Source organism: Lithobates pipiens, unplaced genomic scaffold (assembly GCF_037356315.1).
Source record: "Lithobates pipiens isolate NorthernLeopardFrog02 unplaced genomic scaffold, aLitPip1_a1.2 Scaffold_19, whole genome shotgun sequence".
NCBI classification, from domain to species: Eukaryota; Metazoa; Chordata; class Amphibia; order Anura; family Ranidae; genus Lithobates; species Lithobates pipiens.
The window spans coordinates 361,861,030-361,886,895 of NW_027507764.1; the positions used below are offsets into that span (position 1 = coordinate 361,861,030).

General features: G+C 42.3%; 1 protein-coding gene across 3 annotated transcripts in view; it reads right to left on the reverse strand.

Moving 5' to 3' along the window:
• NUP153 (nucleoporin 153) overlaps positions 1-25,866 on the reverse strand; it is a 143,793-nt gene that overhangs the window by 21,597 nt on the left and 96,330 nt on the right. For all 3 annotated transcript variants that reach the window (XM_077492243.1, XM_077492242.1, XM_077492241.1), the window contains 4 exons: positions 19,107-19,244; positions 13,576-14,160; positions 4,284-4,352; positions 1,796-2,518 (listed from right to left, as the gene is read on the reverse strand). In XM_077492243.1, coding sequence (XP_077348369.1) covers positions 1,796-2,518; positions 4,284-4,352; positions 13,576-14,160; positions 19,107-19,244 — 1,515 coding nt within the window. The remainder of the gene's footprint in view (positions 1-1,795; positions 2,519-4,283; positions 4,353-13,575; positions 14,161-19,106; positions 19,245-25,866) is intronic.

Here is a 25,866-nt window from a genome sequence, read left to right on the forward strand (position 1 = left end):
CATCACAAAGAAATAAAAATAAAAAAGCAATTTTTGTAGCATTATTTTTTAAGATCCAAACATATCATGGCTATTCATAAGCTTATTGTAGGTTGTGTTGCCTTATGACCTCACTTATAATATAAATCAGGTCCGTGACGAATTTTAACATGTTGGACAGAAAAAAATAAAAATAATCTATTCACTTACAAATCTCAAAATGAGAGATCCCATTACTAGAAAAACATAATTATGGCAATCTATACAAACCTTTAATAGAAAGCTGGGCATATACTGTACTATTATATATAATGGGGGGGGGGGGGGGGTTAATAGTACAGTATATGGCCAGCTTTATATTATTGATGGTTTGCATTATATTCTGACAGCTGGCGCTAGATGCAGCCACTGTTCACCTATTTCACCAGCCTTATCTGATTTTTCAAGTCGAAGGCTGTCAGAATGAAGGGTGCTTACAGGGCCACCCACTAGGAAAATTGTCTGGTTCATCAGGAACTGCCTGAAATTTGTACAGCGTACGTACGCTAAAGGTCAACAGAAGCCTTGTTCCTCCCAAATCCAGGGTACTGTCCTCAGTTGTGGGCACAACAGATGGGTGCCAGTCAACTATTCCCACTACGTGCGGGCATTACACAAGACAAATGCTGCTAAAAATCACTTCCTAATTTTACAAAACCGTGCATATTGGGTCTTCAGGGGAATACAAGAAGCACAATTTTTTCAAATGCAAATCCTTGAAGGAAGTGACCTCACTTGTATGAGGTCTTCCTCTTTTGCAGAGTGCTCCAATAATCTAAAGCACTGTCTCTATTTGTATTACAAACAGCATTGTACAGGTCACCCTGGCTAAGGCTGAAGTAATACATTTGCCTGCATGAATGTGCATTTGTGGGTCACAGAAAGATGTTAATGTCAAAAAACTGTAGATGCCCAAAATTTTTCTACAGATATCCAAAGAGAAACCCCACCCAATTTAAAATACACATATGAATAACTGACACCACTCAAATGATTGCTGTAACAGCGATTAATGTTCTTTGCCTGGCACAGCTGCAGTCCTGGTTTCAATCACCAGAAAACAGTTTGTACAACCTTCCTGCATTTTCCTGGGGGGGGGGTATAAAGTTTTCTTCTAGTTTTCCAGATCTTTAGATTCTGTACAGAGTTGCAGAAAATGCCTGACAAATGATTCTCCAAAGATGGTTGGGACCAGTATTGTATTACACTGTGCTACTTTGTCAAAGGAGAAATCACCCAGGGTTAAACATTGCCCCTAATTTTCCTCAATGAAAAGGTTTCTATGATGGACTGGCAACTTTTTTTTTTTTTAATCACTAAGGGGAACTGGACCTGAGAAAGCTTCACAGTTCTTAGGTTTCTACGATAGAGGATCAATTTGAGAGGCTTCGACTGGCCCTGGATGCCATTTCTGACATTACTGCATCATGCTAGTAACACACATGCCTACATTCCTATGCTAGTGTTTGCGTGACTATCACAATGGTAACATGGGGCCTATTGTGGCTTGATCATTTTCCTTAGGGCAATTAGTAATATGTAAATTGCTATGGACTAGTATTTTCGCATGCTAGACCTGGTAAGTATAAATACCTTCTCAAAAATTCATTAAACAGCCTTTAACTTCCTACTTCTGAGTTAGTAGTTGGTTATAATCATGTGGGGGAATCTGATGCACAATATAAAAAAAAAAAAAAAAAAAAAAAAAGTATACTGATATGATCTGCATCAATGCTTAGAACCCAGGTGAACAGTATGACCAAAAATGATCTCCTACCTGTGGCAGGACCAAATGTAAAGGCTGGTTTTGCTGGCTGATCTGCTTCCTTCTTTTCCATGGGGTTTGGCGCACCAAATGCAAATGACCCAAGCGTTGAAGTATCAGCCTTGCCTGCCTCTGGTTTACCAAACAAAAATGTCTTCGACTGTTCTCCATCACTTTTGGAACCAAATGAGGTTGCAGCTGGGGTTGATTCGGTTTTTTCTTCATTTTTCCCAAAAACAAAAGATGAAGAGGATTCCTTCTGGTCTAGTTTACCAAATGTGAAACCACCTACTACGGGAGTCTCTGTTTTTTTCTCTTCTGGCTCCTTTAAAACAAATGGTGTGATGACAGATTTTTCCTTAGCAGATAGACCAACTAAATTAGCATTACTAGAGCTCTCAGTTTTGGAAGGAACAGTTCCAAATTGAAAGTCAGTTGTCAATTTACCACCACTATCCTTCTCTGCAGGAGCAGAACTAGCAAAGCCAAACTTAAAAGGTGCGGAAACAGTGCTGCTAGTGCCAGTGGTTGTTATAAATGAGAAATCCTTGTCTTTTTTCTCATCTAAGGTCTTAGAACTTTGACCAAATGTGAAAGAAAAGCTAACTTTATTTGTATTCGTACTTGATGAGTCTGTGGAGGAACTTGATTTCTGTTCTCCAGTATCAGTTGCAGGCAGTCCAAACTTAACAGGTGGAAATGTAGATTCTGAAGAAAAGGAGGACTTTCCAAAACCTGATAAAAAAAAAAAAAAAGTTAATTTCTCAACTGACATTAAGAAAATGAAAGTGTTGCTCCTTAAAAGTGGTAGTATACTGTTACACCACTTATACCTACAGGAAAGTCTATAAGGCTTACCTGTAGGTACTGAGAATATCTCAAACTTGTACTGTTTAAAAGCTATTTCAGAGTGAATGCAGCCAGTGACATCACCGGCTCATGCGCTCTTAAGGCTTGGCATACAGTTATGTTAGTAACGATAGTGCACAGGAGTGATGTCATCGCACCCCTGGGCACTCACGTACCATGTAAACCCAGAAAGAAGAGCGGTGGAAGATGAAAGCACGGTGCTGGAGTGCTTCGTTTTAAGGCAAGTTTCTCATAATGTGCCAGTATGCATAGCATACTAGCACTTTATGACATTGCCTTGCAGGTTATGTTTTTTCTTTTTCCCCCACCAACTGTAGTTTACTACCGCTTTAAGGCAGTGACGTTTTCAGAAAGCAACATTTATACTTCCTGAGATTACTTAGGAAGAGTGGTTTAGAGGAGATATTGTAGACAGTCTAACGTTCATCTATGGAGTGTACTATGTAGCATTTTAATCTGGTATCCCAACTGTACGCTGGCAGATAAAATCACTCCAGAAAATAAGCGTGGCCCACGCAGAACACTTTGGGCTGTAAGCGTGACAAAGTATCAGTCTCGCTGTCTATGTAGAGCAGAGAAAACAGTAAGTGGACACCATTTTTTAGAATTACTGCTGGCAGACATTTTAGAAATATAAAAAAGTGAGAAAAAATAAAAAAAATAAATCAGCGAAAGCTTTTTTGCCAAGGGCTATTAAAGTGATTGTAAAGTTATTTTTTTCCTTTAATTTAAAAACAACATGTCATACTTGCCTGCTCTGTGAAATGGCTTTGCACAGAACAGCCTGGATCCTCTTTGGTGCTCCTGGCCCCTCATTCCTGTTAAGTGCCCCCATTGCAAGTAACTTACTATGGGGGCACCTGTGCCGATTCACAGCCCTGTGTGTCCATTCAGATATGGAGCCGGGCTGTGGCTCCATTCGCTCTTCAGCTGACTGCTTGAAAGCAGCAGGAGAAAATGGCTGCTGTATCGGCCAATGAGAGTCCCGGGCAGCTGAGACACTGCTGCAACATAGTTGGATCTAGATGGGGCTCAGGTAAGGGGGGGACGACAGCACTGCTGGATGAAGGTTGTTTTTATCTTAATGCATCTATAAAAAACCTTCTGCCTTTACAACCACTTTAAGGCTATAAAACATTGAAATTAAATTTAATTAAAGCGGAGTTCACTGCGCATTGTGAATGGCCAGGCAATCTTCTGTGATCTGTGCCATGTCCCAGAAGATTAGAGAAGGGGGGCGGGGGTTGGGCTTCCTTTCGGTGCTGTGGCACCAGGGGAGGAAGTAGGAGCTGGGTGTGTCAAACTGGGTACCCGCTCTTCCCCCCCCCCCCCCCCCAAAAAAAATTGCATGCCAGGGGGTCACCAGTGCTTAAATCTGAAGTTTTATTTTTTTGGTAGAACTCCGCTTTAATTAGCCAAGCAGACTTCAGTTACCGTTTATTTTTTTAGAGAGGAATGTTTTTGAAGTTTGATATTTTTATTTATGCACGATGACTGTACGCCTGACGTATGGTTTTAAATTTTTGTGTATAATGTCGGGAGGCGTTTTTAGAAATTAAATTATGAATTTGTTTTGCAATGACAATAAATCATATCCGACATATCCTATTGTATGAAATATGGTAGCTACCTTGCAGTTCCCCTTGGGTAGTGGGAAGAGATGCTGGGAAGGATGTAGTTGCTAATGCAGTTGACACACCTTGGAAAAACAAAAATGGGGGAGAAAACCAATTACAGAGGCGAGCAAATATTGTACAAGGACAACCACATTACAAAAACACATTCCTTGGGACAAAAAAAATAAATTGTACTTGCCGTAATTTATTATTTTTTTTTTTAAGTTCATTGAGGGAAGTATATAAAGTTGAACTTCAGGCTGAAACCATATTGGGGAATTCGCTAGGTACCAATAACCTGCCTCTTGGTGTGTTCCACTTGTAGCTGCTGTCTTATTCCTGAAAACTGTTAAATGGAAGCACCCAGTGACTGTGATGTAGGCTCTGAACTTCCGTTGTCAAAACTGTCAGTATGGGCTGGAGAAAAGCGATCACAGCAAGTTGCTTACTCTGCAGCTTCTCCATTCCTTAAGGGTCTAGTAATATGTTCAAAGAATATAAGGCGTTCTGTCACTCGAAAAGGGGTGCTTGAATGTCACAAACTCCACTGGCCAGTCACAGAACACCTTTTTTATGCTTTGAAAAGCCATTTTATGAATGGAGCTGCACAGTGATCTCTGTGCTCCAGCCCAGACTCAATTTCAAAGTGTTCAGCGCTTACATCCTAATGGGGCGCATATTTAACAGTCTTCAGGGAATAAGCAACAGCCACAAGATTAACAGACAGAGTTAAGTTATTGGTAAGTAGCCAAGACCCTAATATTGTTTTGACCAGAGTTCAGCTTTAACCTCTGGATTACATTGCTATCTACAGGATGATTGGACACCAGCAAAACAGAAAAAATAAATAAAAAAAAACAAGCAGGCTTAGGATAACCCCTCATTACCAGCAAATCTCAATTTTGTAGCAAAACCATAAACACATGCGCAGGTGGGAGTTCACCACTGCTGCCTATTCAAGCAGCCGAAGATTTGGAATCAGGAAGGAAGACTTGGTGAAGATGAAGAACTATGAAGCCATGACAGCACAGCACTGGAGGGCTCCGTTTGTAGTTGGGCATGTCATAATGTAATAGTATGCAGTGCATATTAGTATATTATGACAAACCTGCAGTGGGGCCCATTTTTTAGGTTAATACAAAGACTACTACCACTTAATTTTTTGGGAGTAGAGCACAAGACAAAGGTCACTGGATACTGGGGAAAAAAAAAAAAAAAAAACTTTGCTAAATATCTTAGCACACTGCAACCAAAGCTTGAATTAGCTGAGGACTGAACATCCACCTAGAAAACCCTACAGAACATGTGAAAAGAGGAGTAGTTGGCAGCACTGCAAATCTGGGATGCCCGAAACTGGAAAAGCAGTTACAGATCTGATGCTTTTGGCTCTGACATCGAATGGAGAACCGTGCCCCTAAGAGTAGACCCTGGAAGAAAGTTGTATGATCCATTTCCCTATGATGAAGCGAGAAGCAGCAAGTCCTCCAAGAGCCTGTAAGGAGGACAAAAAGGGACTCCGATTTGCAAATAGAATCCGTATCTTAACTGCAGACTACGAGAGTGGTGACAGTATCTGAGCAGTGCACGGAAAATTTCCCTGGTGCATTTTTGAGTGGGACAGAGGGAATATTAGCGACATGTGGTATATTCTTGCACATCATACTGGAAATGATCATGGGGTTAAAAGGATGCTCCCGACTAGTCACAAAGAACAATGAAATAGATCAACAGACAAGCTTGCTTCAGTGCAAAGGCATTTTTGTATGATCATACACAAGACGCGTTTTGGGACCACGCAGGGACCTTTCTTCAGGCACACGATCCCCACATGACCCATGTCTGTAGTCCCCAAAATTATGCTTTCACAATGACTCTCAGATTGAAGATCAAAATGAAGCTTTGTGGAGCCTGCACTGTCTTAGATGTGGACTAGCCACGACAGGGAGGATTGGTCGATTATTGCTCGGGGAACGCTGATAGTGCACAGCAAAGCACAGATATTGTTAAAAGAGAAGGATTGACAGGAATGTGCAAGTATCCCAAATGTATATATAGATGCCAGAAAATCCCAGTGAAGCAGGGAAAAATTGACTGTCCTGGCAGCTTCCATGCAAAACTTTTGAACCCGCAGGAACAAGTTGCGTCTTCAGATCGAGACAGGGACAGGCACCCCCATTTAGCTTGGGAACGGGTTTGAAAAGAAATCTTAAAAATGTTCTGTTGATACAGGAGTAATAACCACTTAAAGAAAGATCTGCGGGACAGCAGCAAGCAGATTTCTCTGCTGTGACAGGAGAATATACCAGAGGAGCAACGGGCCAAACCCCTGGGATAAAAGCAGCAAATGAAAGAGTACATGGCCAAAGGATGTTGAAGAAAAAAAGGCAAGGGCACAGAACTGGCCCCTAATGGTACGTAAGGTTAGCTTTGATCAACGTCCTGTTGAAGAAATAGGGTTGCAATTCCACAGCCTCGTACCATGAGATTTAAGCCTTCCTAGTGCGAAGATTAAAGTACTGAGCAAGATTTTCACACCTTTAACATGGACGAAATCACTGAACCTGACAACACGGTCTCCCAGAACATGGCTTTCAATAGCCAAGCCATCAATTCAATGACCGTAAAACAGGGTGGAAGATTGGCCCTCGAACAGACTATCTTCCTTAACCACTTTCAGACCGGACCATTTTGCTGGTCAATGACCAGAGGTCTTTTTACAATTTGGCACTGCGCTGCTTTAACTGGTAATTGCGCGGTCATGCAATGTTGTACCCAAACAAAATTTGCGTCCTTTTTTCCCCACAAATAGAGCTCTCTTTTAAAAGGTATTTGACTGACTCTGCGATTTTTATTTTTTGCGATATAAACGTAAAAAGACCGCAAATTTTGAAAAAAAAAAATTATATTTTCTACTTTTTGTTATTAGAAAAATCCAATAAACTCAATTTTAGTCATACATTTAGGCCAAAATGTATTCAGCCACATGTCTTTGGTAAAAAAAAGTAAATAACTGTATATTTATTGGTTTGCGCAGCTTTTAGTTTATGACTGACTATCTCATTTCTTGAGGCGCTAAAATGGCAGGGCAGTACAAAACCCCCCCAAATGACCCCATTTTGGAAAGTAGACACCCTAAGGAAATTGATAAGAGGCATGTTGAGCCCATTGAATATTTTATTTTTTTGTCTCAAGCGATTGAATGACAAAAATTTTTTTTTTTTTTTTTTTTTACACAAAGTTGTCACTAAATGATATATTGCTCACACATGCCATGGTTATATGTGGAATTGTACCCCAAAATACATTCTGCTGCTTCTCCTGAGTACGAGGATACCACATGTGGTCGACTTTTTGGAAGCCTAGCCGCATACGGGGCCCCGAAAACCAAGCACCGCCTTCAGGATTTCTAAGGGCATACATTTGTAATTTCACTCCTCACTACCTATCACAGTTTTGAAAGCCATAAAATGCCAAGATGGCACAAAACACCCACAAATGACCCCATTTTAGAAAGTAGACACCCCAAGCTATTTGCTGAGAGGCATGTTGAGTCCATGGAATATTTTATATTTTGCCACAAGTTGCGGGAATATTACAAACTTTTTTTTTTTTCTCACAAAGTTGTCACTAAATGATATATTGCTCACACATGCCATGGGCATATGTGAAATGACACCCCAAAATAAATTCTGCTACTTCTCCTGAGTACGGGGATACATGTGTGGGATTTTTTGGGAGCCTAGCCGCGTACGGGGCCCCGAAAACACAGCACTGCCTTCAGGATTTCTAAGGGTGTAAATTTTTGATTTTACTCCTCACTACCTATCGCAGTTTTGAAGGCCATAAAATGCCAAGATGGCACAACCCCCCCCCCCAAATGACCCCATTTTGGAAAGTAGACACCCCTAAATTTAGGGGTACACTAGTGAGACTCACAGGTAAAAAAAAGCACCTAGGCTTTCAGCGACTGTATCAAAACGCTACAAAAAAAAAAATCTGTTAGCGATCGCAGGGATCAGGCCTGACTCTGCGAACGCTGCAGTTATGTGTGTTGTGTTTTGTAAGTGACAGTGATCGATCGATACTGCACTTGGGTGGGCTGGGCTGGGCTTGGCGGAGGTGCTAAAACGCAGGTGCTAGCAGGTATCTGGGCTGATCCCGCTAACAATGCGTTTTAGGAAACCTAAACTGCTGGCGACGCTAATATAGATCTGATCAGATACTTTATTACTAAGGGAGGTGTATGCTTTGTGCGTGGGCGTTAGCAGTACTGGCACTAACCTGACGCTGCCTGGGGCGACGCAGACCTTATCTGACTCTCAAACTTATATCACCCGCCGGGTGATCAGGGGGTTAAACCTTTATTAGGTAATAAATGGCGGGTGCCCTGAAACTATAAAAAAAATAACTAACCAACCAGCGTCACCTGTAACAGTTATATGGTGATCACTGGTGAAAGGGTTAACTAGGGGGCAATCAGGGGGCTTTATGCGGTAGTATATGGGGGTCCCTGGTGCTATAAAAAGCTGCGGCGAACCTAAATACCTACCTGCCTAACTAGCGTCACCTGTGACACTAATACAGCGATCAGAAAAACGATCGCTTATTAGGCTGGGTTCACACTGGAGCGATGCGGGAACGCCACGAATCCGCGGCGGGTTCCCGCATCACACTGCCCTATGCGAACTGCTGGGAGTGTCAGTGAAATGTTAATGACACCCCCAGATCAGTTCGCATATCGCAGTGCGATCTGCAAACTCCGACAGGAATCAGATCGCATGGTGTGAACACCCATGCGATCCGATTCTGCTGCGGACCAAAAAAAGGGTCCCGTGCGAGTTTGCGGCGGGTGTGGCGCAAATTCAGCCATACTATCTCTCAGAACTCGAATCGCACAGAGATCGGATGTGATTTGCACTGCAGTGCGGTGCGAATCACATCCGTTCTCATAAACCGCTGCAATGTGAACCCAGCCTTAGTGACACTGGCGACGGGGGGGGGGGGGTGATCACGGGGTTAAACCTTTATTGGGGGGGTTAGGGGGGTACCCTAGAACTAAAGGGGGCTAACCCTAACTGCCCTAACAGTTATTACAGTCACAATGACACCAATGCAAAAAAAAAAAAAAATGCAATTGGTGTCACTGTGACTGGGGGTGCAGGGGTGATTGGGAGGGTGCAGGGGTGATTGGGAGGGTGAGAGTGTGCCTGGCATATTCTACTGTATTGTGTAGTGTTGGTGCAACTTACCGATCCTTTCTCCTCGGTGCCGGAACGAAAAATACCGACACGGAGGAGAGATTACATCAATTCCTCTGCCTGTGTTTACATTAAAGGAGAGGAAGTGATCTCACGCTGCACTTCCATTCGTCAGGAGCGATCGCGAGGGGGTGGCCATGAACGAATGGCCGCCCCCTCATCCCAGATCGCTCCTTAACAGATTCCGACCGCTGCTGGCACCGGGGGGGGGGGCCATATGCCTGCCCGTGCCATTCTGTCGACGTACATCGTCGTGCGGCGGTCGGCAACTGGTTAATAGGCCATAGGCCAGGGTGTGTCCACATACCAGGGTTAATGAGGCCGGTCCAAAGCTACACGAATGACCTGAATCTCTTCAGTATCTATAATGTGCAGCAGACAAGAGAAGCTTGAAAGGGCATAAATGAGGCAATAATTGTTTCATAGCGCCACCAGGTGGTCTGTCACATCCACCGCTCTGTTAAGATGGGACGCCAAAGATCTAGGGATGCCCCATAGATCTGAAGAAAACATATGCAGGTGCAGAGAAACTCTCCCTGATCTAGTGTCAGGTGACAGGTTTATCCGCCTGCCAATTTTCTACACCTTGAATGTACAAGGCAGAGAGAACCAGCATGTGCAGTTCCTCCCACTGAAGCATCAGACCTCCAGCACCGCTGTCAAGTTGGCGAACACAGGCTACTGTGGTGGCATTGTCCAAATGGATCCCAAATGGAAGCCCCTGAAGAAGATCTGCCCACCACTCCAGGACACTGTTCAATAGCCAAGACTCCCCCAGCATCCAACCTCAAACCCAGAACTCCCCTCCCCTAACCAGACAGGCAGATGTTCATCCTGACCATGTTGCGGATGACCGATTCCACCTTCCGGTCCACAGGATCCTTGAAGGAAGAGGACTCCCCCTGCTAGTATCATGGATCGCCTGGTTCATCTAGGGATCAGAGAGTCCACAACAGGAGGGAGGTCCATTCAGAAAGGACTCAACAGGGTAGCTTGCCAAAGAAATGCTTTGGAACCACAGAGGGGCACCTCAGATGTTCCCAATCCATGTAAACAAATGCATCACATAAGGAAAAAAACCTTAGCAAGATGAATTGCTTATGAGCACAAAACTGGGACAGCCACTTCCCCGGGAGCCCAGAAGTATCCTCAAACAGTAATGTTTCATACACCATGGGGAAAAAGAAAAAAGTTTGGCCACTAGCTACTTTCCCTATGTGACAGAGGAATCATCCTCACTATCTGGGAATACGAAGTAGGTACTCCTGCGCTAAAAGGGAATGAAAGTATTTTCTATAGATGCTGCATCCACGTAAGAGCCAAACTGCTACCCAAATTTATGAAAAGTTAGAGAGGTAAGTGGGATTGCACTCCTAAAATTATTGTTTGAGGTTCATAACAGTGATATATCCAAGTGACAATAAATAAATATTATTTTAGGTTCATAACATAATTATCATATATCCGAGTGGCAATAAATACAAATAAAATGTATAATGTCTCTTGCATTAAAAAGTGCTATTGTGCAAACTTAAAATAGATCTAATCCGCAATGTGCAAAACTATAAATAAATCAAAAATAGACGTAAATATGTGCAATTAAGCAAAATATATAAATACTAATCAGTGCAAATCAATAGAAGAAATGTGCAAATATGCAGAGTGAAATGCCACAAGAAGGGCATAAATAAAGTCCCGAGTGAGATATGGAGCTCTGCAGGGTCCACTGTGCAAAATAGTGCAAGTGTAGCAGTGTTTTACAGGAACACCGAGTGATAATGCAATAATATCCAGTGACAGTGTGACTTCTGAGTGCAGCAAATGTCTTCAGTGTCACGGACACTCGTGGCTGTGCTAAATTATTACCTTACTGCTGTAAGGTAAACAGCATGTAGAGGAGGAGGGGGGCGTTAAATCCCTTCAGATTGTAGTATTCCTGCACGTACCTACTAGGTATGCAGCAAAGCCCGAGGGGAGCCTTTTTTTTTTCTTTCCACTGACTGGGTGTCTGATCGCTCACGTGTTCAGTGTATCGGGGTATAAAGAGGGGATAAAGAGCCTACCATGGTGTAGTATATTTTCAATAAAGTACATTTTATTTAATTAAATGATCGAAAACTCACATTTCCAGGTGTAGGTCACACAATGTAAAAACGAGCGCCTGACCGTCTCATAGGTGCTGAACACCAGCACATTTGCCCCAAGCCCCACACCAAGTTATGGTAGAAGACACCATAGGGAAAGACAAGTGCCCTTCAGTGGAAAAAGGAGCGCTCCAAAGCAAGTCCCAGTAGGCCAAAAGCTGTAGCCTAAATTAGTGGACAATCTGACTGCGTGGTGCGCGTATCCATGGCAGGGGGCTCAGGGAACACCAACCAGAAAAAAAAAAGGGGGGGGGGGGTTAGTTGCTGGGCGTGACGGCAGCACACTGTGCCCTCCACAGACTGCTATCTATCCAACAGCAGATAAGAGCAAAGGCTCAAAGCTAAAATGGCGGGTGCAAATGATGCCAGCCACAGTAGCCTGTAAGCTGTTGCCGCCTAAATTGGCAGACAGCCCCACCACATGGTGTGCATACCTGTGGGAGGGAACAAGGAAACATGTAAGGGGGTCCCCAAACACCCCATGTACAAACTACATAAAAACCAGGGAAAAGGCCCAATCGCCCCATTGATTTGGGGAGGGGGGGGGTAGAAACCACAGGTTCCAGCAGGGAACTAGGTCCTTATTCCTTAGGCCAGATGCACACTGGAAGTTATTTTTTTACAACTGCTGTTTTTGGCTTCAGGTGTTTTTTTTCTGCAGCCAAAAAACTCCCCAGCATGTTATTCTCATGTGTCCCCATGCACACAGGTTATCAGCATTTTTGGCAGGTTTTTTTTTATGTATATGCCCTCCATGGGCTTCACTGTGAAGGCCGGTTATAGGTGTGGGCAGTGGCCAGTTTTTTTGGTGCTATAAAAAGTAGTAACAAAAGAGTATAAAATAATAAGAGTAATAAACAAAAACTTGATAGAGTAGGTGTTGTGCGCTGCCACCTAATCCCTACTATAGCGAATGGCTGCTGCCATCACTAGGTGCTCCCACATAAGAGGCAATAGTGATGAGATAGCACCGCTAAATTCTTCGTAAATTATGTGACAAAAAAAAATAAAAATAGAAAATGTCACATTGAACAAGCAATCTTCAAATGTACCATCTAGACAAAGCATAAAGCTACCCAAGTGAGAGGGGAAAAAAAAAAAAAAAAGAGAAGTATAAAATGAAAAAAATTAAAAAAAAAAAGTCCCAAACGTAGTCCACACAATCTGATCTTCAAACAATAGTGCATCCTCAACTACAATACGTGTAGCTCTTTAAATCTTCTCAGTGCTCCACCACATAACAGAAAATGTGCACTGTAACACTGAAATACACGCTCTCCATCATATAGGCCCCAATAAAGGGCCAACTAGGCAATATAGAACAACATTTCTTTCCAACGACCCAGTAGTACTCTTCCACTCTATAGATCAGGGGTCTCAAACTGGTGGCCCTCCAGCTGTTGCGAAACTACAAGTCCCTTCATGCCTCTGCCTTTGGGAGTCATGCTCTTAACAGTCAGCCTTGCAATGCCTCATGGAACTTGTAGTTTTGAAACAGCTGGAGGGCCGCCAGTTTGAGACTCCTGCTATAGATCCTTGGGAAGCTTGGCTTTCCCCCCAGAGGAATGGTTCCTTATAACTCAGACATCACACCAACCACAGCCAGTTGATTGAAATAGACCCGTCAGGCACACCTCCAACCAATCCAAGCATGGAACATGATTGGCAAGCAAGGAGCAAATAAAGTGAGTCACTATGCATGGGCTCACCTTACCCTGACACTCCCCTTTCAAGTCACAGGGTGAGGTGAACTGCCTGAGAAAAGTACTTCAGGGTTTCGGCTTTAAAAAAAAAAAAAAAAAAAAAAAAAAAAAAAAAGCACATATCAATTTAAACCGTGGGGCACAATGCATTTTGTTGGATGCAATGTTTCAAATTTATCAGCATTTAGACATTAGACTTACCTGGCTTAGGAGAAGTGCAGGCCACACACTCGTTAGCCTCAGCTTTATTCTCCACACAACACACTGTACACTCCCATGATCCTATGGGCTTTCTTGCTAGTTCCGCAAATTTAAGACTTGGCGATAATGTAAGGCCACTGTCAGGGGGTACAACAGGTTTATCTGGCTTTGTTGTAGGAAGAACAAGTAAGGGATCTTTTGCCCCAGTTCCAGGTTTTGGAGATCCACAAGCCACACATTTTGACGACTCCTGTTTATTCTGTACTAAACATGTATCACAATCCCATGTTCCAGGAGCCACTTTAAACTTGTCCCCAAATCCTAACGTACATTTCAAAGGAGATGTATTTTTAGAAGGTGTGGTAGTTGCCAAAGTAGAAGACTTTGTGACTTCCTTGGCTTGCTCTTTCACGGTACTGCAAGCTACGCATTTACTGTCTGAAGCCTTGTTCTCAACCAAGCAGCAATCGCAATACCATATTCCCAAGGCCTGTTTGCTGCTCTGCCCAAATGTCAAAGGCTTTGGACTGGAAACTGAACTTTTAGCAGGAGTGCCAGTTTGCAGAGAACTTGTAGACTGGAAACCTATTGGAAGTATAAATGAAATTTTATGAAAAAAATATAAATATTATATATAAAAAAGAAAATCAGCATAGTCCATATATATGTATATATATATATATAAAAACACATTAAATGCTAAATTAAAAACTTTTCTTTGCTACAGAGAAGAATTGGAATTCCTGCTAGGCTTTTACTGCTATCCAGGACACCATTAGAGAAATTTCACTTAACTTGACAGACTGACAATGGTAAGCATCCTACACTAAAAAATAATAAGAAATTGAATCGCCAGTGAAATTACATATCGTAGAGTACAGTACAGGACACATCAAAGTATTCATGGACCCTGGGTGATAGGCCTGCTCCTTCAGGAGACTCAACAATGGCAAACTTTTGAGGACATGCACCACTGGGGCGCTTCCACTTTCAATCTTTTTTCATCTATAGTAATGATTGAGAATAAACCATACTGAGTTGAAGCCAGGGTACGATTTTGCGAGTGAACCTAGAAAGAACTTTGTCAGGTTGAGAGGTCCTTATCCTCTGTACTGATGGAAAGTAAGTTATCCAAGCCATACTGTACTTTTTGTTGTTGGACAGTATGCTACCAGACTAAGCGCAATAAGACGTAGCAGGTTAGATTAGCTGACTCCAGATAGCCACCAAGAAAGGGGTGTAGAACACACACTGTGGCATAGCCCAAGCCATAGACTAATTGAAATTCGCCTGGTTTCAGCAAGAACTGGATGAATTTCGATCCATCTATGGGCATGCTGGCTGTAGTGAAGTCAATCAACTTTAGTACAACCAAATCTGTCTTTTTCATATGATCACTCCCGCTGTGAGAATACAATAGCTCTGCGGGAGGGATTCGCAATAAGCGTATATTGGATAAGATTGGTTTGCTCAAAAGTTATAGCATCTACAAACTAAGGGGAAAATGTATGCCATTTTTATGGAGTTTTTTTTTTTTTTTTTTTACTAGTAATGGCGGCGATTTGCGATTTTTTTGCGGTATTGTGAGATTGCAGCAGACAAATCGGACACTTGACACTTTTTTTACCAGTGACATTTATAGAGCGATCAGTGCTATAAATATCCACCGATTACTGTATGAAAGTCACTGGCAGGGAAGGGGTTAACACTAGGGTTAACTGTGTCCCTCAGTGTGTTCTAACTGTGGGGATGGGACCCCGCTGTGCAGTGGACACACGCACGTCCTCTGTTGGCTCTCCTGGGCAAGGCCGTGTGTGTATATATATATATATATATATATATATATATATATATATATATATATATATATATATACACATATATACACGGGATTCCGCAGTATATCTGCGCGAGCTGGTCGGGAACTGGTTAAATTAAAAAAAAAAAAAAAAACGTGAACAGGCTACCTTTAATAACTAGATTATATGGTTCATCTCTGCCAAAAGCTAAGCTTTACTGCAAAAGTTTAACTAACTTCATACACTTGTGTTATCTTCTAAATCAAGGGAATGATGTTATAAAATGACTCATGGGCAAGCAAATGTGCATGAAACTAGACATTCTTTTGAGTCAACAATGAGAGCTGAAGGCAAGCCAAATTGTGTGCCTACCCTTAGATAATATTTATCCAAGTCAAAGAAATGCTAAGATTTGATGAGGATTAACCCACTTGCTGCCCCACCACAGTAAATTTATTGCGACGTGGTTGTACGTGCAGGCTCAGTCACGTGTGTATGTATGTATGTATGTATGTATGTATGTATGTATGTATGTATATACACACATACATATATATACACACACACACACACTTGAGTCTGCTGAAGATAACCAATAACCAGGTATTATGTGTTTGCAATGTAAATAACCTGTCATGAATGGCTATTAATGAACAGCTTACTGTTGTGATGAGTTCAAAGCAATCGCATGATACCTGTACCATGTGAACCAAAAATGCTAATAAAAAGGTGAAAACATTTAAATGTATAAACGCAGTTCTCCCAAGGTCTATGAAACTCAAATGAAGAATCCAAATGGACAATATTGTGAATGTAGAATAAATGATAAAAAATAGTGCTGCTCAAAGTTCATGAATAAACATGTTGTAGTCCATCACAGAAAATAAGTCCCATAAACTGAGAAGACATCACACGTGAATATTCACAGTAGATTAAAACTTAGGTGTTTGGAGAATAGAGCAGTGAATATTTTTCACTGCTTCATAGACAGAATTCACAGAGGAGATCGTTCTCCTCTGAGGGCCAATTTTATGAAGCTGTGTAGATTACTTCACTCCTCCAAAGGAGAAGCAATCTACAAAATGTTTCAAATATTGGGGAATGCCCCCAATACTGGAATCTAGGGGTGCACCGAATGGGTTTTTTTTGGTGCTGAAACCGATACCGAAAAATACACTAGGCCGAAAACTGAAAATGACAGTTTTTAAAAAATATTTTTATGTAGGAGGTGGTCAGAGACCGCGGACATGGCACAGGAGGTGGTCAAAGACCGCGGACATGATAAAAGAGATAAGTGCCCCCAGCAATGCGAAGAGAGAGGAGAGCCGCCTCCGCCGTCTGGTTGAATAGAGCGCCCGGGAACATTACAGCTTTAAATTTCAATAGCGGTGTGTTCCCTTGTCGCGCTCGGTCACATACAGCCCCTCCCCCTTGTCCAGGCACTTTGATAGACAGATCACCCGTCCAATCTATCAAAGTTTCCTGGACAAGGGGGAGGGGCTGTATGTGAAGGCACGCAACGGGGAACACACAGCTATTGAAATTAAAGCTGTAATGTTCCCGGCCCTCTATTCAACCAGACGGCAGAGAAGGTTCTCCTGAGCCATACACCCCCCATCATGGGCGGCAACAGGGGACCCGCCCCATTGGCTCAATTATCGGCCGTTTTTCCTTCCGGCAAATTGCCGAAAAGGGTATTTTCGGCCGATATGATTCGGCAGCCGAAATTTGGGTGCATCCCTACTGGAATCTATTGAGACATAACTAGATTACAATACAATACCAGAAATTCACCGAAACACTGAGATGTCCGTTTATTAAGAAGTGATAAATTATCACTTTTCCATTCTACCATTACCATGTGATTAGTTTAGCCCAACAGATCACAATCAAAAGCAAGCAGTTCTTGAATGGGAAGCCCACTGATGACAGCTAAAGCCATTGCTTATACATTGATCATTCTTATATAAGCAGAGACGAGGTAAAAAAAAAAAAATTCAACACACACACACACACTCCCTGATCAATTAAAGGGGTTGTAAACCTTCCTTTTTTTCACCTTAATGCATCCTAAGCATTAAGGTGAAAAAAAAAAAACTGATGGTTACAGGCCCCCCAGCCCCCCGGTTTACTTACCTGAGCCCTCGAAAGTCCTGCATTTAGAACGTGCTGGCTTCTCAGCTCTTCATTGGATAGATTGATAGCAGCGCAGCTATTGGCTCGCGCTGCTGTCAATCACCAAGTGGGTACCAGGAGTCTTGCAGCCTTAAAGGAAGCAAACCAGATATACACTCATGGACAAACTCAGTCCAGCAAATGACGTGGCCGCTGGGACCGATACATAAACTCTGTTTATGGATGCAGAGTGTACGAGACGGGAGCGCACCCACAAGGTAACCCCCTCTGGAGAGAGCTTCCCGAGGGGGTTATATATTGTGGGGAGGAGGCGAGAGCCTCCGTGGGACCCCAGAACAGCAGGATCAGGGCCACTCTGTGCAAAACGAACTGCACAGTGGAGGGAAATATGACAGGTTATTTATATATAAAAAAAAAAAAAAACCTATACAACCACTTTAATGGGATTATGAAGAAATTCGATTTTAATGGATTTGTTTTATAACCAAGTAAAAAATGTTTTCCAAAAAATGTTTTCCAAAAAATGTTTTTCCCCATTTATATAGCAAAAAACAAAAACCCAGTGGTGATCAAATACCACCAATAGAAAACTGTGTGAAAAGAAATTATACATTTCATTTGGGTACAGTGTTGCATGACCGCACAATTGCCAGGTAAAGTAGCACAGTGCGGAATAGCTAAAAAGGCCTGGTCATGAAGTACCTTCTGGAGCTCAAGTGGTTAAGTGGAAAACCACTCTGCTGTTACATCATTTGACAGGTTACACATTTGATTTGTGACAACCAACACTGAAATCACATAAATTGGGAGGGAACATCCGCACAGATCGCTGCAGCATTCTGATCACAAGTGTGAGCGGGTACCTGTCTAAACCAGGTAACCACTTCCCCTCCTCTGTAACAATTGCTGCTTTAAGTAAATAAGACCCCAATGCTGATTTTTTTTTTTTCTATCCATATTTTTATGAATTTGTAGCAAACTATAAAAACACCAGTACTTCATTTGTGAGTTGAAGGGTTACTTGAATTTCAAAGTGAATTAGACATCTTTTGTTTACAAGTCATAACTGCTAAGTACATTTGTCATGAAAAATACCACGTTTCCTGGTATGCAAGTGTGCCTATAGCCCCAAAGCTGTGTATCTGCAATAACCTAATGCAGTAACACCAAGTGCTTTCACACTGAGGCGTTGGGGGGAGTCTCCTGTAAAGCGCCACCATTTAACCCCCGCTAGTGGCTGAAAAAGGGTTAAAACCGCCCGCAAAGTGCCGATCTGCCCATTGATTTCAATGGGCAGGGGTGCTTTAGGAGCGGTGTATACACAAAGATGTGGCCTGCAGGACTTTTTTTTTTTACAGTCCTGCAAGCGCACCGCTCCAGGGTGAAAGCACTTGGGCTGGAGTGAAAGGAAAGGCTCTTTACAGGTGCCATTTTTAGCGCTATAGCGCCTGTAAAGAGCCTCAGTGTGAAAGCAGAATAAAACCACAAATATTAGATATCTTTTCAAGCTCTAGATACCTGTGAACACTTATAAAAATTCTAGAAACAGACTTTTTTTTAGCAATAAGCAAAGCTGAACATTTTGATGGACTTTACCTGGGCTTCGCAGAATATCTAGCACACTTCCTTCCTTTAAGGATTGTGCAGGTTTACAAAAACTCGTCACTTGTTCTTCCTCAGTCTTCTTTGTGCTGCTACTATTTATAATAGATGCTTTCACTTTCAATGGGATTTCTAAATAAAATAAATGAAGTTAATATGGCACATATGTAAAATAAAAGGAATTCTGAGTTACCTGTAAATGCCACATCTTAGATCATAGACCTCCTCTCCCCCATATAAGCCAGCACACTTTGCGATCCCTCAGTTTTGTATAAAGCAAGGCAAAGTAATCAAATGCGAAGGCTTCATATGTACACTACAGTGCCTAAACTTAAGTTTAGGAGCTTTTTGCATTTTTATTGCCAAAGCTCCTAAACTAAGCTCCATAAAAGCTAATGTGTCAATGTACACACAGTCTTTTACCAGAGTTTAGGCGCTGCTGTGGATATGGGAGCTTCAACCTCCCTCTACTGAATGCAGAAGAATTGCGTTTAAGATAGGAGCATTTTGACTGGCGGCCACCGGAAAATGCAGACCATGGCCCAATTTTGCTGCATTGTGCATTTTCCCATGGCCTGCAGTCAAAGTAGGCTGGGTGTACATGAAGCCTCAGGGTGGCCTGAATTCTGTACTGTACTCCAAGATATGTAATTTACAAGTCAAAATTCCTTTTATATTAAAGTGGTTCTAAAAGGCAGAAAGTTTTACCTCAAGGAATTCTCTGCATTAAGGAAAAAATATAACCCAAACACACACCTTCGCTTGCCCCCAAATACTTACCAAAGCCTGATCTTGATCCAGCAATGTGCACAAGATCAGAAGCTCTTTCCCCTCATTGGACAAAAGAGGCATTAGCAGGTACTAATGGAAATTACAGTCAGTGAAGTGGGAGGAGGGTGGGTCCAAGCCACGGTGTTAATGTTCACACAGAGCTGGCTTGGGAGCGAGCATGCACAAACACTCAGCAGGTGGGACCAGAAACACGGGCGGGGGACAGGAGAAAGGAGGACGGGGGCTGCTCTGCAAAACCATTGCACAGAGCAGGTAAATATGGCATGTTTGATATTTTAAAATCATAAAAATTGTGCCTTTAGAACTCACTTTACACTTACAATTTAAAATACATGCTGAAAATTCATAGACTCTGGGACATCCCCAAACAATGAAGGAGAAAATTCAAAAAGAAAGCTGCACTAGAAATCATATAGTGCAAAATGATATCATTACCGTCATAATTTATCCTGTGTGCAAAAAAATTGCTATAACCACAAGTAATACAAATAAAAACAAACTAATTGAAAACATGAACAGTCCAAAAAAAAAGGGGAGAGAGACAAGAAGATGAGGCTTCAGTCCATTTAGGTGACTCTGTACAAAACACCCTCCAAGTATGTAGCAAGTGCACCCAGAGAAAGGAATTCCTCCACCACTAGATTCAGTGAGGTTTACCAGCTGACAAGATCTCTTTTTAGGGAGATAATACGTGCTCGCAAACAAAACCATCAATCCGGTCCCTTTAAAAGACACTGTTGATATCTCCAACTCGTGTATCCCCTCAGAGCATCTCCCATTTCACCAATCATTTAATGAGATAAAACAGAAAGCCTCCCATAGCGTAACTCCATATAAAACTTTTATTCAAACACAATAAAACAAAAATTGCAAACTCACAATTTCAGCCGCATACAAGCGTGTATATAGTAACGAGCTGGCCGGCTCTCTCGCGCTTACACTGCCCGTCCTTCCTAGACCAACAGGGAATGGCGGCGACAGCACGCCGCTCAACCCTACGTCGTTTCGCCAAAGCCGACTTCTTCCTGGGGTACGAAACGACGTAGTGTTGAGCGGCGTGCTGACGCCGCCGCCATTCCCCGTTGGTCTAGGAAGGACGGGCAGTGCAAGCGCGAGAGAGCCGGCCGGCTCATTACTATATACACGCTTGTATGCGGCTGAAATTGTGAGTTTGCAATTTGTTTTATTGTGTTTGAATAAAAGTTTTATATGGAGTTACGTCATGGGAGCCTTTCCGTTTTATCCAATTTAATGATTGTGGTGAAACGGGAGACGCTCTGAGGAGGGGATACACGAGTTGGAGATATCAGCAGTGTCTTTTAAAGGGACCGGATTGATGGTTTTGTTTGCGAGCACGTATGATCTCCCTAAAAAGAGATCTTGTCAGCTGGTAAGCCTCACTGAATCTAGTGGTGGAGGAATTCCTTTCTCTGGGTGCACTTTCATACATACTTGGAGGGTGTTTTGTACAGTCACCTAAATGGACTGAAGCCTCATCTTCTCGTCTCTCCCCCCCTTTTTTTGGACTGTTCACGTTTTCAATTAGTTTATGTTTTTATTTGTATTACTTGTGGTTATAGCAATTTTTTGGCACACAGGATAAATTATGTTATGACGGTAATGATATTTTGCACTATATGATTCCTAGCGCAGCTTCCTTTTTGAATTATTGTGTGTATCCCACATTAAGTTGCAGCAAGAATTTATAATTTTATTTCCTGCTTCACTGATATAGGATTTTTTAGTATTTTCTGGACAGCGCTGTTTTCCCAAATTTTTTAATGAAGGAGAAAAGTTGGCAACAGCTAGGAATAGAACTGTGCTAATAGGGCCAACAGGGGTCAGAAAGACCCAATTTAAGTGTACCTTTGCAAGAACCCTGCAGCCAAAAGCTGAATCTGCAAGATTGCACATCCAAATAACAGAACTTTGAAAAAAGTATGAACAGAGGACCCGATGGTAGCCCTACAGAGCTGGGTTACAGAGGCCTGGTGCCAAAATGACCATGAAACTTCCACAAATCTGGTCCAATGGGCAGAAGTAGTCTGCAGTAGATTCTGAAGACTAGGAGGTCTACATCCAATCTCCCCCATTTATGAAAAATCAGATTGAAGATATCTGGGTAAAGGATGACTTAGCCCTGATCCAGGCAGTGGAGACTGAGGTAGTCTGCTTTCCAGTTGTCCACTCCTTGGATTTGGACCACAGAGATTGCTGGACAGAGTTTGTCCATGAGTGTATATCTGGTTTGCTTCCTTTAAGGCTGCAAGACTCCTGGTACCCGCTTGGTGGTTGATGTAAGCCTCAGTAGCATTATCTGACTCCACCCCGATTGAAGGGATATCAAGCATCACAGACACATCCGAACAGCTGAGCTCCAGGATGTTGATGGGGAGCTAGTTTTCCATAGGCGATGGTTTCTTGAACTGTAGAGGACTGAAATGCTAGTCCATAGCCTAAAGACTGGCATTTGTGATCACATTACAGTGATACGGATAGAAAGACATCTTTGTTAGGACTGGGCATGAAATCTACCAAGACAGCGAATACCTTGTTTGAGTAGGTAAAAGTAGCATGCTTGTTATAGGTGACATGATGTATTGGCGAGTTCTTGAATGAAATTTGGCAAAAATGGAAAAAGCTCTGAAGGTGGCTACCATGAGGCCTAGAACTCATGAAAAATCTCATTGTGGGATGTGGTTAGGAACTCAAACTCATGGGCCCTGAGAGAACTTTTTGTTTTGTTTTGTTTTTTCAAGGAAACGCTTTGTTTGGGATATGTGCAGGACCTGATTCAAGCATTCCTGGTGGAGAGCAGGTTGACAGCTGATTTTTTTTGATCACCCAACCAAAAGCCTGAAGTGTCTGAATTATCCTATCAACTGCTGTAAGGAAGAAGAGTCCTTTCAGGAAGTGCTCGCCTGGACAGCTTTTGACCTGAATGCCTCGTCTTCTGAGAAAGGCAGGAGGTGGCACTGGGAACTTTGTGAATACCCTGGGAGCAGAGGATAGACTAAAGATCAGTGTGACAAACTGGAAGGAATGGTCTGCTTTAGTGAAGTAGAGAAAGCGCTGAAGAAGTGGACAAGTGAGGACGTGACAATAGGCATCATGGTTGCCTACGGATACCATGTATTCCTCGGTCTTAGACAATCACCAACATAGCAGATTCCATGTAACATTTTTAAATTTAAAAGTATTTGCTGAAGGAATTTAAGTCTAGCATAGAACAAGTACCCCCACTGGGCTTTGGTACCTGAACAGGTTTGAATATATTTGCTGAAGATGTATTGTGAGAGTACTGGGTGTGGATTATAGGTTAAGGTGTGCCCAGAAGAAGAATGGAGCAACCTTGTAGCAAATTCTCATGGTGAAAGCGCAGAGAAAGGGCCAGAGTACCATAAAGGTGGAACTGGCAATAAAATGTGCAACCTGTGTTGTGAGTTAACACCTGATCATCTGCCTTGAACCAAGCTCCGAGTGGTTCTTCAGTTACTGTATCGAGGATGCATCCAGTAGGGGGGTGTCCTTGAAAGCTTGCTGGTGTCCAGTCACTTCAAAAAAAAGGTATGAGCTTGTAACTCTGGGTCTATGAACAATTTGCCTGTGTCCTCTACTGTACGATTAAGATATTTACTTTTGTGCGTTTGTCTCTATTCTAGATCTACCCCCTCTTCCTGTCAGGTGAAGCCATTTTCCCTGTACCAATGAGTAAGAGAAACTAATGTATAGCTGAAAAGCAGTAAAAGCTTCTAATGGAAATCAGCACAGCACATCTTTACTCGTGACCAACACCTTAGACACTGGCGAAAAAACAGGACTCCCAGTAGTGGGAGGGGTTATATAGGGAGTACACTTCTTGCCTTAGGGCGTGCTAGTGTCCATCACCTATCAATGGCCCTATAACCCACATAAGTACCATGGCTCTGTTTCCCCTGATGCAAGAAAAGAAAACCGGTTTTGCCAGGATGGAATGTAAACACATTTTTGGCTGTAGTGGCTCTACAAAATGTAAACAATCTTGTGGTTGCCAACTTTGGGCTCTCTTAAAAAAGTGATCATATAGCATATAGTCAGCTTTAGTCAAGAAGGCGGACTTGATGCATGCCTGAGAGCTAGAATCGTAGGCAAAGATCTGTGTTAAAATCGCTTCCTGGCACCAGTGCAAAGGAAGCCTCGTCACTATGAGATTTAGCGTTGTGCGGGGTTTTGGCAGCATTATATGTTTGCCTGAGCTTTTGGCCTGGTTCCTATTTCACCTGGTTTCCTCCATGTTATGGGTAGGGTATTCTCCTGTAGGGTGCTCATAAGGAAGGGTGTGAAAAACGGGCAAGCATGTCCGAGTTGGAGTATGCAGCAACCAAGGGTCTATGAATATTCAGCCTGTGTTCTGCACGATTAGATATAAATATATAAACACATACAGTATATGAAGGCACAATTTGCAACCCTCATGCTAGTTATACTATGCCAACATTGTAGTCAATATGTATCCAAAAAATTTCAATGAAGTTCCATTGTAATTTCTATGGAGTTCTGTGTTTCCCTTTAGAATATTAGCATGGTACATTCACATCAGTCCCTACCCTTGAGCTACTGGTCAAACCAATGTAAGCTTACTTGAAGTCTCCCTTTAAATTGTGATTGCTGCCTGGCTGCTGGCCATCTCCTTGCATTGCATGATGGGTAGCTTCTTCTCTGCTGTTTAATTCTAATTTCTAAGCACTACATATCGCATGGTATCTTGAAGGCATGAAAAGCAGCGATTCCTGTACTGATTGTGCCTCCTGAAACGCCTCCAGTCAGTGCCTATTTAGTTCAGAAAGCAGGATCTGAATTCACAGAATTCAAGTAGTAAATAGTATGGGATTCTTCACAAAGTAATTTCACAAGCTTCAAAATTATTCAAATTAAAAGGAATAGGCTTGGAATGCAATGTGGAAATAAGAGGATTTAAACATTTTGACCATATATTCACTTTTTCATTTCAACATTTTTTCTGGCTACCAATTTTATAGTGTATCCCCATTACAGCCTGCCTCACAATTTCTCTCCCAAGAGACAACCTGTCAGGGTGGAAATAGCTGTCACTAAGAACAGAATCGAGGAAAAACATTTCCAAGACAGCCATGGGCAGCAGTAAAAATAGTGCAGGTTTTATCACTGCTCCACTATCCTGCCCTGGGCAGAAATAGTAATTTTGACTTGCCTGTAAATCTCATCTTTTGGAGCACAGTACAGGATGTGTAGTCATAAACCATGCATTATATGCAGCTACTTTCAGGTGGACAATGGCAAAAACTTTGCTGGGAATTTCCTCAACAAAGGGTAAAATAAAGTGACTACATTAGGAAGGATGGTCTGGCTATCAGGACCACCTTATCACCATGCAAGAAAAGGTGCTTGCAAAAAAAAAATAATAATAATAAAAACACCCCCCTGACGGAGGGATTGGCCAACAAAAAGGCCACTTTGGTGAGATAATAAAAAGGGATATTCTGAATCCATTAAAAAAAGGGGGATCTTAAGAATGGAAAGTACCAGATTTGGATGATTTCCAGGGAGACGCCAGAGATTGAAGCGGGGAATTAACAAGAATGCGAGATGCCAAACTTTATTAGAACAGATTGTATGTTCTCTTAAGAGTACCCAAAAGCCATAGGCTGTTCTACACCAGACTGGAGGACGGCCAGGAAACATGGAATAGAATAAAATCAATTGATAAGATGCTTGCTTTCACAGCAAAAATAGGCCTTGCAAACACGATAGCAGATCTTATGATGAAGTAGATTTTCTCCTTTTGAGCACGTTGGGATGACTGAATCAGAAATGCCACTATCATTTAAAACCCGAGTTTCAGTAGCCACGGCAGTAAAGCCAGCAACTGAGAAACAGAGTGGTAGAGGGAGCCTTGTGACAGGTCAGGTCTTTTTTTGGAATAGGCCAAAGCAGGTGAGCCAGG